Here is a 14,880-nt window from a genome sequence, read left to right on the forward strand (position 1 = left end):
CCTCCACCGGCTGATACAGACATGGGATGGCCTTTGCTACCGGTGACACTATGGGCAAGCAAGGAGGTAGACACAATGAGAAGGAAAGAGTCCAGAAAATGCTGAAGCACCTAGTAGAGTCGATGCACGATTCTCGGTGGTCTCGAGAATCCGGCCACTAAAAGTGCCCTGCAGGTGCTCCCCGTACTGGAGCCACTTATCGCAGCTCCTTATGTGCTGTAAAAGCGCCTGTGCTGCTCAGGCAGGGGAGGCCCACACACCAGCTTTGTCTTAGCACCTTTATCTCTAGGTTCACTTGAACTAGTGACTACAGACAAGATATGGAACCCGATAGTGGCTTCATGGATGAGATTTCTGACTGTTTATCAGCAGAGTGTTGAACTTGCTTTCACCGTTGTGTATCCCTTTATGCCATAATCATCCTTCATCCCCCCTTTATGTCCTCGTTGCCCCTTCCCCTGTGCAGAGTAGCAGGCTAGAGCACGCTAGCTCAGGCCAACCTGTCTGCCTTCCTTCAAATAAATTCTCTTTCTCTCTAACGATATGCTGGGGATGTTAGCCTGGCTGTTCATCTGACATGCTACTCCAGGTGCTGAGTGATGATTATGATATATAATGTGACAAACACTCAATAGCAAGGAGACATCTAGTAATTGTACTGGCAGCCATCCAGAGCTGTTTGTCACGTCGCTGTGGCAATTTGGGGCCTTCCTCACTGTTAGTTTTTTTTCCACGGTCCCTTGAAAAACATACCAATGGGGTTTGACTGTATCAGATGAAATGTACAAGACACCTTAGTATGGAGTTTTACCTTGTCATTTTTTTTAAAACATTTTTCTCAATGATATACTTGACTAGTGCATCTCGTAGTTTATTTTTGTTTCATATGCACGTTTAAGGAAATAAGTTTGGCAGAAATTCGTAGGGCGGAGGAAGCTTCATGAGAAGAAAATGTTCTGATCCATCCGAAAGTAGCAATAAGCTACAGAGGAAACCCGATATGGCTTCCTCTGAAGGAAGGATTCACAGTTGCAGAAAAATTCATTACAACCGAGGGGCTGAATCTGGCACCACTGCTTTCCACGAGCAGAGTTGGTCTGCCAAGTGAGCTAACCAAGAGACTAGAAGATGGCAGGGCCAGAGTGATTTATTCAACAACTCGAAGCACAGAGCACCGAGTGTTCTGCAAATGGCGCAATTCCCATGAAAGGTAGGATTGTCATGCAGGTGTGCGAGCAATCACTGAGCACACACGGCAGCAATGCATCTGTACAGTCCCTTCAATTGGAGTCCCGGTTATTTGTGTCGGTCATGTTGCGGAGGCCCTCCTGAGTGCTGCCTCGGCCTTCATCTTGCGGTAAAGGAAGACGGCCCTCTGGCGTTCCACCTCCAGTCGCTTCCGGTCTCCTGCCGAAAGCTCCTTACGCTTGACCGTCAGGTCTGGCTTGTCGTTGGTGTCGCCGGTCAGCATTTTGGTGAGCAGCAGCTCTTTCTTGCCAGGCTGCATGACAAGAGAGAGAGATGTAGAGAAATGCTTAATGATATGAAAGGCCCAGAGATTGGTCCGAGGTACATTTCTCTAGACAGCTACTTCGCATCATGGAATGGGACGAGAGCAAAAAAGGGGTACAAGATTTGTGACAATGATGACAAAGGGAAAACACACAACAGGCAGGTCTAGTCATAGGCCAGATTAGAGGCCTGCAGATATTCCAAGCCTTACTTTGACTGTTTAGTCAAAGTAAGGCCTAGATAAACTAGATTTATAGTTACACGAAGGCCCTAATATAATGTCCTTTGACAACAATTATCTGTCGAGACAGGACAAAGAAGCAGACGCTGATATTACATTAAGTTGATGTGCCTTTAATGCAGGAAATATGCGCAAGTACATATGAAACAAGGCTACAAGGAAAGGCCTAACAAGAACAGTGCTGACCTGTTACTGAGACATTCACAAGTTAAACTATAAGGCCACCTCTGTCTCGTTATAATGGCACAAATGCTTTAGGTTTTCAATGTTTTCTAGACAGAGCTAGTAACCAAACATTTCAAGTATACCACTGAATGATACACAGCAGAACTTGCAATCTTACTGTAAAATATGAGTGAGAACGAGGCGGTTCTAAGCACAAACTCTCCTTTCAACAACGTTTGCATTAAAAACATGTACAAGCCGTACGTTTCCCATTGCAAACCAAGCACAACTGCTCACCTTGGACAGCTTGGTGCTGTCAGCCTTGCGGACGTGGGCCGTGATGTCCGGTGGATGGTGGACAACCTCGCCAAAGGCCACTTGATCTGGGCAGAGTAGGAAGGTGCACTTGAGCATTTACGGTGGTCCCTCCCATGATGTTAACCAAAACATAGACACTTCTAGAAAGGCCCAGGGCCATATTGAATTCTTGATGTTTCACTTTCACATTGCTTCACATTCATGTAACAGAAAAAAGGCATTTTTTTCTCATTAAAAGCTTCTTTCACCATTTTCCACAGTACCAGACAAACCTGTAAATTCTACATAAGGTGCATCCTCTTCCTCCGTGCCTTCAATGCAAGCGCAACTAACAAGCTCAACTTCCGCAATGTCACCATTCTCATCTGGGTCTGGGTCTCGGAGTCAACCTCCGAAATGTTTCTCTATGCATTTCCTCAAAGAGCTTGACACACATTGCTTACTCGCATTGTCAAGTTCCTTCTGATAAAATAGAGGATGGCAGCATAACAAACTATGCAGAACTGTATGAGCTAGTCAAGCCTTGCTGTGCACTGCTTTCCAAATACTCCACCATGACGCTTTTTACACATTTGTGACCATGCACAAATTCTTGCACTGCGGAGGCTGTAACTTAATCGGATGTTGTAATTTGATCTTGAGACACTCGTTACCATCATAGCTCGTAATTATTTAGAAGCCGTAGACAGTGTCGAAAATGCAGAATGAACATAGAAAGATAGCTTATCTGCCAACACGAAACCAACTGCTACCATGCTAAATATTTTGCACATTAGTTTTATCAGCATTCGCTATATGGCACAGTAAACTCAACAGTTCGAAGATGAAGAGTGGAGAATTTGCCTGAAACTACGAAACTGTAACATCTGTACTATGCTCTGAGGAAAATGTACGAGTTTGCAATGTACACAATTGTGTACATAGTGTCTGAGAGGGTTAAGATCAGTCTTTGGCTTTTTAGAATGCAATGTAACCCATATTTGGTGATAAAGCTAAGTACAAGTAGAACTGTCAAAATTCATACTGTAATCAAACTTGAAAGCATGCAGCTTTGGTCAAGTCGACTCCCACCGGTGCTTTCGCATGTGCCCGGTGATTACTAAAAGCTTGAAGACACAAGAAATTCAGCAGACAGTGCGACTGCTTTCCTAGGTGTGAAGCTGTCTTATGTTTAAATTTATTCTTTCTTTTAGTGGCTGATGCGAAACTTTCTGCCCTTGAAGCCATTTCTTCCTGCTTGTTTCACATTGCGTCATGCTGAAGCAGCTTTTAAACTTGTTGGCTCTTTCTTTGCTTCATGATGATTGAGTCATGCTTCAAGAGCAAGAAACAAAAACACATTACAGGCTACTTCAAGCAATAAAAAAGGTTTGAATTCATTAATTTTGTTGTTGTTTCTTAATTCGATCTCTTGGTTAACTTGACCAAAGCATGCAGACCCACAGGAGTCGAATTAATGGGAGTCGACTGTATTGTTGAAGGATAGCTTCTTCATCATCATCATCAGCTTATTTTATGTCCAGTGCAGGACAAAGGCCTCTCCCTGCGATCTCAAATTACCCCAATCCTGTGCCAACCGATTCCAACTAGCGCCTGCAAATATCCTAATTTCATCGCCACACCTAGCCTTCTGCCATCCTCGACTGTACTTCCCTTCTTTTGGCACCTATTCTGCAACCCTAGTGGTCCACTGGTTATCTAACCTACGCATTACATGTCCTGCCAAGCTCCATTTCTTTCTCTTGTGTCGATTAGAATATTGGCTATCCCCATTTGCTCTCCTGATCAATAACGCTCTCTTTCTGTCTCTTAGTGTTATGCATAACATTCTCCGTTCCATCACTATTTGCACAGTCCTTAAGGTTTCTGAAGCTTCTTTGTCAGCCACCAAGTTTCTGCCCCATATGTTAGCACGGGTAAAATGCACTGACTGTACACCTTTCTATTCAATTATAACAGTAAGCTCCCAGTCAGGAGCTGGCAATGTCTGCTGTATGCACTCCAACCCATTTTTATTCTTCTGTAAGTTTCCTTCTCATGATCTGGGTTCCCTGTGAGTAATTCACCTAGGTAAACAAACTCCTGCTGAAGGATAACTTACTAATACAGCTCAAATGATCTTTCCCTTAACTGCCTCTTTAATGTGCACCCAAAGCAAGGACTTGTCCATATAGACAGGGCAGCTCCAGTTTTTTTCTTTTTCTTTGGAGGAGAGGGGGGATAAGGAGCAAGAGGAAATATAGAGGGGGTCGCCCTGTTTGTCGCACACTTCCGCATGGCATCTGCACACAGGAGTGAGCAATAGGAAAATAAAACAGCATTCATTTATAGTTTCCCATGCTTCAAAACTGCTATTAAAGAAGTGGACTTATCTATGTCGTAAACATCACTGCCATCGATTCCACCCTTTTTATGCTTAGCCCTTATGCAATACCTGGCATCCCTCAAAAGCTGTATATTCTAGGACCACAGCCAAAGAAGGGTGAAAAGTTATGAAAAATACTAAGGTCAGTTTATTGGACAAAATGTTGCACTCTCTATTCAAATCTGCCTCAACTGAAAACAAACCTTTCATGTAAACATTGTAGAGGTGGTAGACAAACGTAAATATGAGGATGTTGCTACTTTTGCCACTTCTAGAAATTCCCATGTCAAAGATTGCTCATTGGGTTTCCCTGACTGGTTCGACTTAACAAGTAGCAGCTGGAAAAACTTTTTTTACAGCAATGAGCAAAATGCATGCGAGCCTCCCTCACTGCACTGAAAATCCTCCCACATTTGGCATTGTTGTACTGGAGTGCTAACGTTCCAAGCATTACTTTTAAAACGTTACCAGGCCTTGCTGTACCATCCGCATTTTTGAGGCTGCGAAATATGCACAACTGTTCATCAATTCGTTCCTAGCTTGATGAATGCGTCCAGGAGTTTTTTCCAACTGCAGATGATTGAATTGGATCTGAACATCATGCAAAGCAGCTTCAGCGGTCTCCTCCTCCCGAACTACCGAGAGAATTGGAAAGGTCAACAAAGTGGCTCAGGAAGGCAGCCTGGGCATTTCTCAGAATCTGACACTTAAAGGAACTCTCGAGATGGTGTAGTCATCAATCACTGTTATAAAATATTTCCTTACTCTTCTGAGTAACTCTTATGAGAAATTTCTTCTGTTCTTCCTTAAGCCTTAATATGCTCTGTTCTGTCTTGACTTTTTGATCACAAGATCATCATCCCTCTCAGTGCCAGAGCAGTTGTAGTCTACGGCTGCCACATTGTTGTAGTCTTTTTATCGCAGCTGTCTGATAAACCGCAAAAGCAGGCATTCATGCTGCCCATTAGGCAGATCTAGGAGAAGGTGTACTTGAGGTTACTGACACTGCAGGAAGGTGTTTGTCTTTTCGAATTCCGGAATAACAGACAACAAAGAATCACAATGGGCCTCATTCACACTGGATAAAATGAACATGAGCCTTTTATCATTGCTGAGAATGTGTTTGAGTTCATACTTCTTGATTCTGCCCTCAGACAGAGTTGCATCAATAGCAAACTAGGAAGTGTCCAATCAGGGCTTCTTTGTTTGGCTGTTGGTATGCGGTGCCTTCGATGATTTTTGAGAGTCCAGCTTTGGTTCACGTTGCTCCACTTCCCTGCAAAATAAGCTGTGCAGTGCTTACCATAGTTCAACAACCTACTTGAGGCTTCTTTCAATTCACAGCCACCGAGCGTCGACACATTTAAAGCTTTTCTTTGGACTCTTTATCATGCATAATGAGCAAAAGCAATGCACGTCACATGACACATCTCACGGGCAAAGCACAGCACAAAATTATTGAAATGTACACAAGGTGCTATGCATGGCACCTTCTCTATGCCGATACCAAATCCGGAGGTGAACAAGTGTTCACTAGTACATAAAAAGCACTAAAATTAGTTAGTCAGAAGTGGATATTTGCATTATTTCAGACCTGTTTCTTTCCTTAAGTGGAGCAAAAGCAAAACAAACGAGATTAAAGATGTCGTTACAACAATTATTAAAAAGCTTAAAAATATCTAGCATTTCATGATGAAAGCATAGGAAGTTGAGAAGTATGCTCATGTAGTGTCCCTTTGATAGGACCACTTGAGGCATTCAAAAAATAAATATTTGTGAAATAGATTGCTCCTACAGCTTGAAATTGAACCCAGGACCTCGTGCTTAGCCACAGAGCCACCACGGTGTGTTACAGCACTGCAAAGAGCGTCATGAGGGCCTCAATGTTTCACTGAAGGTCTCGTGCTTCTGTGAATTCTCAGGAACTAATTGTCACAGTTCTTGTGTTCTTTTTTTCTTTTTACTTAGAGGGAATCATGTCACACACATTAAGTGTTTCTGAGCCGAGACTGCCCAGTCACACACACTCAGGCTACAAGGCTTGCACAGACTGGAATTTACCCTTGTATGTTTATTTGTGCCTAAATAAACATTGCACTCTACCCTAAGGTTCTTCTAGCAGGCTACGAGCAGCTTATCATTAACAGGCGATCACAAAAACTGCAGTTCAGAAAATAAAAGCAGGCTGATTATGTATATTTCTTTAGCACCGAATAAGTCGGCATTTAAATAAGTCTTACAACCTTTTTCTGGTTCCATAAAATCATAATTGCAAAAATATTACCATACTGTGTTTTATGGAAGCATTGTCTACACAAATAAAGCGCTTCATTAATCTGTGCAACCAGTCAATTTCTTGTTGTGCATAAACTTACAAATCAAGTGGACACCCACTTGATTTGTAAGTGGGTGTCCACTTACAATTTGAAAGGTTGCACTTGATAATACACAGAGGATGTAACCACGTGCACAAACAAACAAGTTGGTTAAATACATCATGTTTGACACCACAAAGGCACCAAAGTGTCGTACCTAATATGCTGAGGCTGACACCTCAAAATGCTGATTTGATGGGAAACTTTATGCAAAAGCTATAGTAGTGTTTATGACAAGCTAGAGTGATGTTTCAACTGTGGATTGCTCAGGAAACCAGTTACAAATTTATTCATTACTACACTCATTAATTTATAACTCAAACAACATTTTATGGTGCTTTTTTTGTTATTCAAATGTTCAGAAATAAAAGTGATCACGCTTTTACCAATGCTCCTTTATGTAGAATGGAGTTTGGGCTTTCAAGGGTTAAGGACGTTAAACGAAAATATTTGCTGGAGCAAGGTTGAAAGATAAGCTTCAGAAATAACAAATTTGTCATTCATAGCAAGAACTAAGCTTTCGTAACTAAGAAAAAGTTGAAAATAGAAAATCAGGGTGGCGCCACCTATCTTAGGATATGGTATACCTTTCATGTGATGTCAGCGCTGGCTGATTCAGAGAGCAGCAGAGAGGGATGTAGCATTATGTCGATTGGTCCTTTTCGGCATGAGTAATTCAAATTAGGAAGCAGCAGCGGGACCTTCGGTGCCAATTTTCTATGCGGCAAAGTCATATATTGGCATACAGTAAAAGATGGTTGACTTATAGATGAATAATATGATGATTTAACTTGGCTTAATTGCAGTGTCCATTTAACAAGGATTGGTGAGCTCACTGCTTCAATAACACTGCTCGAAGATAACCACGGCTCCTACCTTTGAGGTGGCCAAAGTCGCTCTGTTGATGCCTGGCGGACAGCTTCTGACGCTTCTTCTCCTTCAGCTTCTGCTCCCGCAACTTGCGCTTTCTGCAACAGAGTGTTGGCAAGAACGTCAGGCCGGTTTCAAGTGTCCAGTCTTATCATCATGGTCACCATCACTGACTTGTTCAACTGTTTGCCAATTCCACATCCTTCAGGACAAGCACATGTCAGTTGAGAAGAACCAATAAAAAAAAAATTATGAAAACACAAAGGAGGGCACAGTATCCCATCGAAATCTCTTCCTCTTTTTTATATCTTTTTCGCAAAGTATTCAGGCGATTTTCTAGTCTTTGTGCAGTCAGCAAAAACTTTCAGCAAAAACACAAGCAAGCCAGTTCACTAGTGAGTCACAATCAAATTGAACAGTTGCACTTAAACCAACAAGTTCACAGCTGGCTGATTTGCAACTGTATGCAATCCAAGTCTCACTACAATTGAAATCCAACACTGCTCTTTGCATGAACATAAGAAAAACATTAATTTTTTTCAGGATACCCGCTTAAAAAGGGAAAACATGGGGAAGGGAGGAGATGGAAATTAAAGACGATGAGTAAAACAAGAACAAGGTAAAAGTGGGAGCCAACAGTTCGACAAGTGAACTTGCCTTTTTTCACGAAAAAGACAAGTCAAAGACAAGTTGAAAAAGACAAGTTCACTTGTCGAAACGTTGACTCCCACTTTTACCTTGTTCTCGTTTTGCTCATCAGCTTAACAATATTAACTCACGTTATGCAATTATAAGGCTTAACAACAAGATAACTTTATTTTCTCCTGATTTAGGGCTTCAACTGTGATGAGCTCTACTAACAGGTGAAAGAAGTTCACAGAAAGACCGACTCCTTGAGTGGCCCAGGCAGGTAGAGTTCAATAATCAAAGGGTCTGACGGTGCAAAGTTATGGGCTCTATGCTACTGCCAACCGCATTCTTGTGAATGGCCCTAATACCAGCCAACAGCTATACTGTGTGTTTGTAAACATTTGTATTTCGTTATTTGAATTATTTCAAATTAAAAATGATATTGCAGTACAGTTGGAAGGCCGAAGCTCTGGCAGCGATAGCAAGGTTCAGCATGGCACACAAGCTCCTCAAAGGGTGTTCAAACTCTACACCTGTGCGACACGTTGGCACGACGCAGCACGCAAGGCAGCTCCTGCTGGACAGAAGGAACAGCATCCTGGCCACAACAGGGTGTCCCACAACACTGCCGTAGTGAGAAGTGCCACCAATGGCATAGAAGGCATCGCACCTTGATGGTGCACGAGAAGAGTGACGGGAAAACAGTCGGCGACAGTCAGCGCCCAGTGAAATATTATTTAACGTTGGCGAGACGTTTACTGCTCAGACCGCACTGCACACACATCAGCTCAGTGGGAATGCTAGTGGGATTACAGTGGCGTGCCCACAACACTCGTGCCGGCAGTGCAAGGCAGAACCTCGTTGCCTGACTCTGCCACCGAGGCACTTGAGTGTGTAGTTGACCGTGCATCCACTTCATTTCGTCATTTCTGAAGCGAACGCGACCTGCTTCTCTAAAAAGCCTCTGCGTGCGAGCTGCGCATGCGCTGCCAACGAAACAGCAGGACAACAGTAGCACCTTGAGCATGCGTATAATTGCTATCACAACAAAAAAGTGACCCATGTGTCCCGTCCACTAATCGTTGCACACACACATACAGTCTCGCCTGCAGAAACACACCTGTGCTGCCGGGTAATCACCTGCTTTTCAAAGCACTACGTCACTAACCTGTTTCCATGTCCGCTGCTGGACGAAGGCCTCTGCCAGCAATCTCTAATTGCCCCTGTCTTGTGCTAGCCGATTCCAAGTCATCCCTGAGAATTTGCTAATTGCACTACATTTGGGCACTATAGTCGACCTCTGTTATTTTGACTCTGAGGGGACCAACAAATTTGATCAAATGAAATTATTCGATAGGGGGGAAAAAACAAGTTGCAGAAAAAAAATATTGTAGTTCCGCCATAAGGGCAAAACAATGAATCCGACAGCAACATACTAGAATATTACACAAAGTGTAAGACTCGTAGCTGTAGTGGCAGTATGAATTGAAGAAAACGAAAATCGACTAAGTAAAAACGAGCTGTTGTGCTAGGGGTCTTCTGCTTGAATCCTGCCATTGGACAATTTCATATTTGTTTATTAATTAAAGCCAACATCTTTCTTAGTGACTTTACCACCACTTTTCCACATAAGCTATGTTTCAAAGGTCCTTCGTGAGCCGATTTTGGAGGAAGTGCTCAGTTGTGCCAATAAAATTGCATCATTTTCAGGTTTCAGCTCTGTTACTGTATCGCACTTTTAATATTTAAGTCTGAGAAGATTACAGACAAAAGGCATACACTGTCGGTGTTTTGTTTCATGAAATTCGTGGGCTGCCATTCTCAAAATTTTGAGGAATAATTTCGTCAAGAATGCGGGACCTGGTATGAGTACCTTCAGTGATTTAATGGTGTGGCAATATAACCCGCATATACCGCATGTCATATAAGATGGCATGGCATATAACATACATATACCTAAATATGTATGGAACCTCACACCGATGCCGATGGCAATACTTTGCTTGAAGTGTCCACATATTTGCTGTTGCAATAAAAACAGTAAAACACACAGCTGAATAATTTGAAAGTATCTGCCCATTTCTAATAAGCCCAAACTATGAGTCTAAAGTAGAAAACTAACGTAAAAATTACATTAAAGCTTCTGAAGAAAGTATAAATCTAACGTTTATCTGACTTTTTAGAAAGAAATATGGGCAGAGTTCTATTATGTGCTGCACAATGGCTGCTGGTTTCCCAAAGTAAGCTTCGTCACATGTTGTTTTTGAAGTCAGTTTCATCACAGTACAAGGAAATTGTGCAGCAAAGCATGCGAACGCTGTGAACACGCTTTTTATTTTGTATTTGACTGCACCGCGAAGGCAATTTCAGTAAAATTTTCTTTTAAAAAGAAAATTTTCCATAGCAGTCAGGTGTGTTCATGCTGACTGGTCAAGTTGAAGTTATCTGGCAAATTACAATTGTAGGATCAAAATAACAAAACTTTCTACCCATAGAAATGCATGGGTATTCGCCAGGACCTTCGGTCGGGATCGAATTACTAGAAATATCTATTTAAACGGAGTCAAGCTTACGAAAGTCTACTGTATTAGAGAGTTTCAGTGCAAAGAGCAATGTGATATTGTGCATTGGAGGGGCTTTGTGTTGTACAAAAAAAAGAATGAAGAACGGTTGGTCATGAGATCTTTTAACAGGCTAGTAGTGAGTTAGCTGTCAGCAATGCCTCGTTTCTTCAGTCATGCGATATGCTGTATGTTTTATTCTAATACTGCACAAACTATCCATGGCATTAACTCTGATTAACATGTCCTGACCACATTTGATGATTTAGGAGCAGTTTTTTTAAGGGCTGAAACAACGGTTGGCTCCACAAACTCTCTTACATCACCCAGAGGAAAAAGTGGTGTACTGTGGTACAGTTGCATGCATGAGGATGTGCTGAGAAATGGACACACTGTATTGGCCTTTTTATTGGGAAGTAGCGTCTGGTGGCCAGCGTTCTACTTGTTACAATGGCACGGTTTCTACTAGAACAGTATGCATGATATTATAGCCATTTTCCTGCATTATCACATAAGAATTTATTATTAAAACATAAGCACTTGTGCCAGAATACAGAGACATATCGAATTTGACCAATACAACTGAATGGCTTGCAAAATTTGGAGAAAAGACAAGAAAATAAGTTTTTTCCTTCTGTAGTGCTGAAACTATCAACTGCAGCACAGAGCTTGCAAGATTGCGTCAAGGTCTCGAGCATAGAAGCTTATGGCATCTTTGGACCAACGCTGTGACCCTTCGAATCTGAGTGGACCAATTGCAGAGGCACTGTGGATCCAAGGAGCAGATACCTTGCGCCAACCCAACAGGTAGCCATTTTATTTAGAAGCGAGAGGAAAGGAAGTGAAACCTGAGGGGAATTTCTGATAACATGGCCAGCACCGCTGCGGATAATAATTGTCACCGTGAATGGAGTGAGAGTCCCCCTTTGCCAGCATACCCACAGGAATAGGTGAGGGGATGCGACTGGGAACTAACCAGATTTCTCAGTTGCTATGACAGGAATACTGGGTGCGCCTCTCGGCACTGATCTGGAGTGGAGCAATTGAAAATTAGCAACCCAGTGTAGACAGAGTGCCCCTTTGCGACTACGAGGAAAATATCTCCCTTTTGGAAGTGCTCTACAGTGCTCGAAAATGGCATTCAAACATGCCATTACAGTCCAATAAGAAGAATGCAAGGGTAAGCAGTATGCCAGGGAAGCTCCACCACATCTCTAGCAAATATGATCAAGGTTGCCTGCATGGCAGCCCGCATATTTCAAGAACTTTTTGTACTACAGTCGCCGACTGATTTCTCAGACTCCAAAAATTTGGACGTGCTTGATTATGCGGCCTGCTTCGCGGCACCGCCATTCTCCCCATAGACCATAATGTATAACAACTGCCGAAAGTTCGGACACCTTGCAACCTCTTATCTGATTTTTCGGACACTCCTTGAGCCAACTCGATCGAGTGCACCATGCACTGACTCTGACCGGTGCATGGTTCAACTTGCTGAACGTCATTATTGTTTTGAACGGAGCCTCCCTGCTGCCCCAGGAAGTGGTGCTACGGCAAATCCCCACTCATCATCACCGTTTCTGCCTTGTTCGATAGAGTGGCTACAGCAGTTCCAGTCTCAGCTTAGTAAGCCATGTCAAGACAATCCCCATAGACCATAATGTATAACAACTGCCGAAAGTTCGGACACCTTGCAACCTCTTATCTGATTTTTCGGACACTCCTTAGCCAACTCGATCGAGAGCACCATGCACTGACTCTGACCAGTGCATGGTTCGACTTGCTGAACGTCATTATTGTTTTGAACGGAGCCTCCTTGCTGCCCCAGAAAGTGGTGCTACTGCAAATCCCCACTCATCATCACCGTTTCTGCCTTGTTCGATAGAGTGGCTACAGCAGTTCAAGTCCCAGCTTAGTAAGCCATGTCAAGACAATCCAGCAGCCGATTTGTTTCTTTCTTCGTGCACGATGCTGCGAGTAGGCCACGTTTTTCATTTGTGTGACTGGTGTCGGCATGGTGGTGTTTGCTTTGTGTGCTGTGTTAAGGTTCCGGTAATCCAACACGGCATACGGAAACATCGCGTCGAGTGTCTAATGGCGCCGACATTGCATGCCCGCATGCCCGCGCAGACTGCGCTGGGGAATGCTGGCAAGCGGGTGCCGGGAGGCCTAGGATTTGTCGCCTTCCGATGTGCTCGCTACTGACGCCGAAAATGTTCTGCTGAGACCTGCGCAGTGGTTGCATTGCGATTCCGGACACCGTCTCATTTGACAGTTTCACAGGTGCTGTCACTGCTGTACTGACATGCGCAGAACTCGACGACGGCGAGATCGTTCGTCAGGTTTCTGCTGCACCACCGGACGACGACTCCGAGACCGAAAATGACACACCATGTGCTACGCTGCTGTCGCATGCGGAGCGTGTACAAGCAGTGACTGTGCTTTCAGCTGCCTATAGTGACCGTACGACACTCTCCGAGATTCAGGCTTATCTGATTGCGCGTACACGGAACAACGTGCAATGGCGCATTCACAATTTCTTCAAGCCTACGCGGAGCCCAAATGAGTGCGTGGAAATAAAGGATTTCTTTCTTTTTTTTTTTTGCCTAATCTGCTTTTTCGGACACCTGTTTATTCAAACATTTCCGCAGTCCCCATGAGGTCCAAATAAACGGTTGGCGACTTTATACTGGTACATGCAAGTCATGACTGCCAGCTTACCCATATCCTTGAAAGGAAAACTGCACAATTACTGCGTTCTACCGGTACTAGTATATGTGGCAAAAGCTTGGATGTTAACAAAGATGCCTGGGAAGGACTGTGCAATAAGTGATGGAATAAAAAGTGACAGGCATAACATTAGGAGCCCAGAAGACAGTGCTGTGGGTTAATATAAAACATTGGTAGCCAATAATGTAGGTGACATAAAAAGGATGAGGTGGAGATGGGCATGCCATATAATGCATATGGCAGATAACTAGGAGTGTATTAGAGATACAGAATAGGTGTCAAAAGTAGTCAGGGGGGGAGAGAACCAGATGCTGTGATGAAATGAGGAAATTTGCAGGCATGAGGTAGTGTCCCCTGGCGCAACACAGAGGTAATCAAAGATCACTGGCAGAGGCCTTCATCCTGAATAGGATGATGATGATGTGATCAAACTTACCATATTTACTTGAATCTAACGCGCACTTTTTTCCAACAAAATGGGTCCAAAAATTGCATGCACAATAGAATCGAATACGACCCTAAATCTGACTTACCATATTGCCATCGGCATTTCAAAATAGCCGCTTTGTACACTATCATCATCATCAGCCTGGCTATGCGCACTGCAGGGCAAAGGCCTCTCTCGTACTTTTCCAACTACCCCGGTCATGTGCTAATTATGGCCATGTTGTCCCTGCAAACTTCTTAATCTCATCTGCCCACCTAACTTTCTGCTGCCCCCTGCTATGCAACCCTTCCCTTGGAATCCAGTCCGTAACCCTTAATGACCATCGATTATCTTCCCTCATTACATGCCCTGCCCATGCACCATTTCTTTTTCTTGATTTCAACTAAGATGTCATTAACTCGCGTTTGTTCCCTCACCCAATCTGCTCTTTTCTTATCCCTTAACGTTGCACCCATCATTCTACTTTCCATAGCTCGTTGCATCGTCCTCAACTTAAGTAGAACCCTTTTCGTAAGCCTCCAGGTTTCTGCCCCGTACGTGAGCACTGGTAAGACACAGCTGTCATACATTTTTCTCTTGAGGGATAATGGCAACCGGCTGTTCATGATCTGAGAATGCCCGCCAAACGCACCCCAGCCCATTCTTATTCTTCTGATTATTTCAGT

At 43.4% G+C, this 14,880-nt stretch overlaps 1 protein-coding gene across 2 annotated transcripts in view; it reads right to left on the bottom strand.

Moving 5' to 3' along the window:
• Positions 1–1,129: 1,129 nt before the first annotated feature.
• Positions 1,130–14,880, bottom strand: part of LOC142590595 (uncharacterized) — a 42,061-nt gene continuing 28,310 nt past the window's right edge. For both annotated transcript variants that reach the window (XM_075702904.1, XM_075702905.1), the window contains exons 4-6: positions 7,853–7,944; positions 2,216–2,301; positions 1,130–1,501 (exon numbers count right to left, since the gene is read on the bottom strand). In XM_075702904.1, coding sequence (XP_075559019.1) covers positions 1,310–1,501; positions 2,216–2,301; positions 7,853–7,944 — 370 coding nt within the window. In that variant the 3' untranslated portion in view covers positions 1,130–1,309. The remainder of the gene's footprint in view (positions 1,502–2,215; positions 2,302–7,852; positions 7,945–14,880) is intronic.

This window comes from Dermacentor variabilis, chromosome 8, assembly GCF_050947875.1.
Source record: "Dermacentor variabilis isolate Ectoservices chromosome 8, ASM5094787v1, whole genome shotgun sequence".
In the NCBI taxonomy this organism is placed as follows: domain Eukaryota; kingdom Metazoa; phylum Arthropoda; class Arachnida; order Ixodida; family Ixodidae; genus Dermacentor; species Dermacentor variabilis.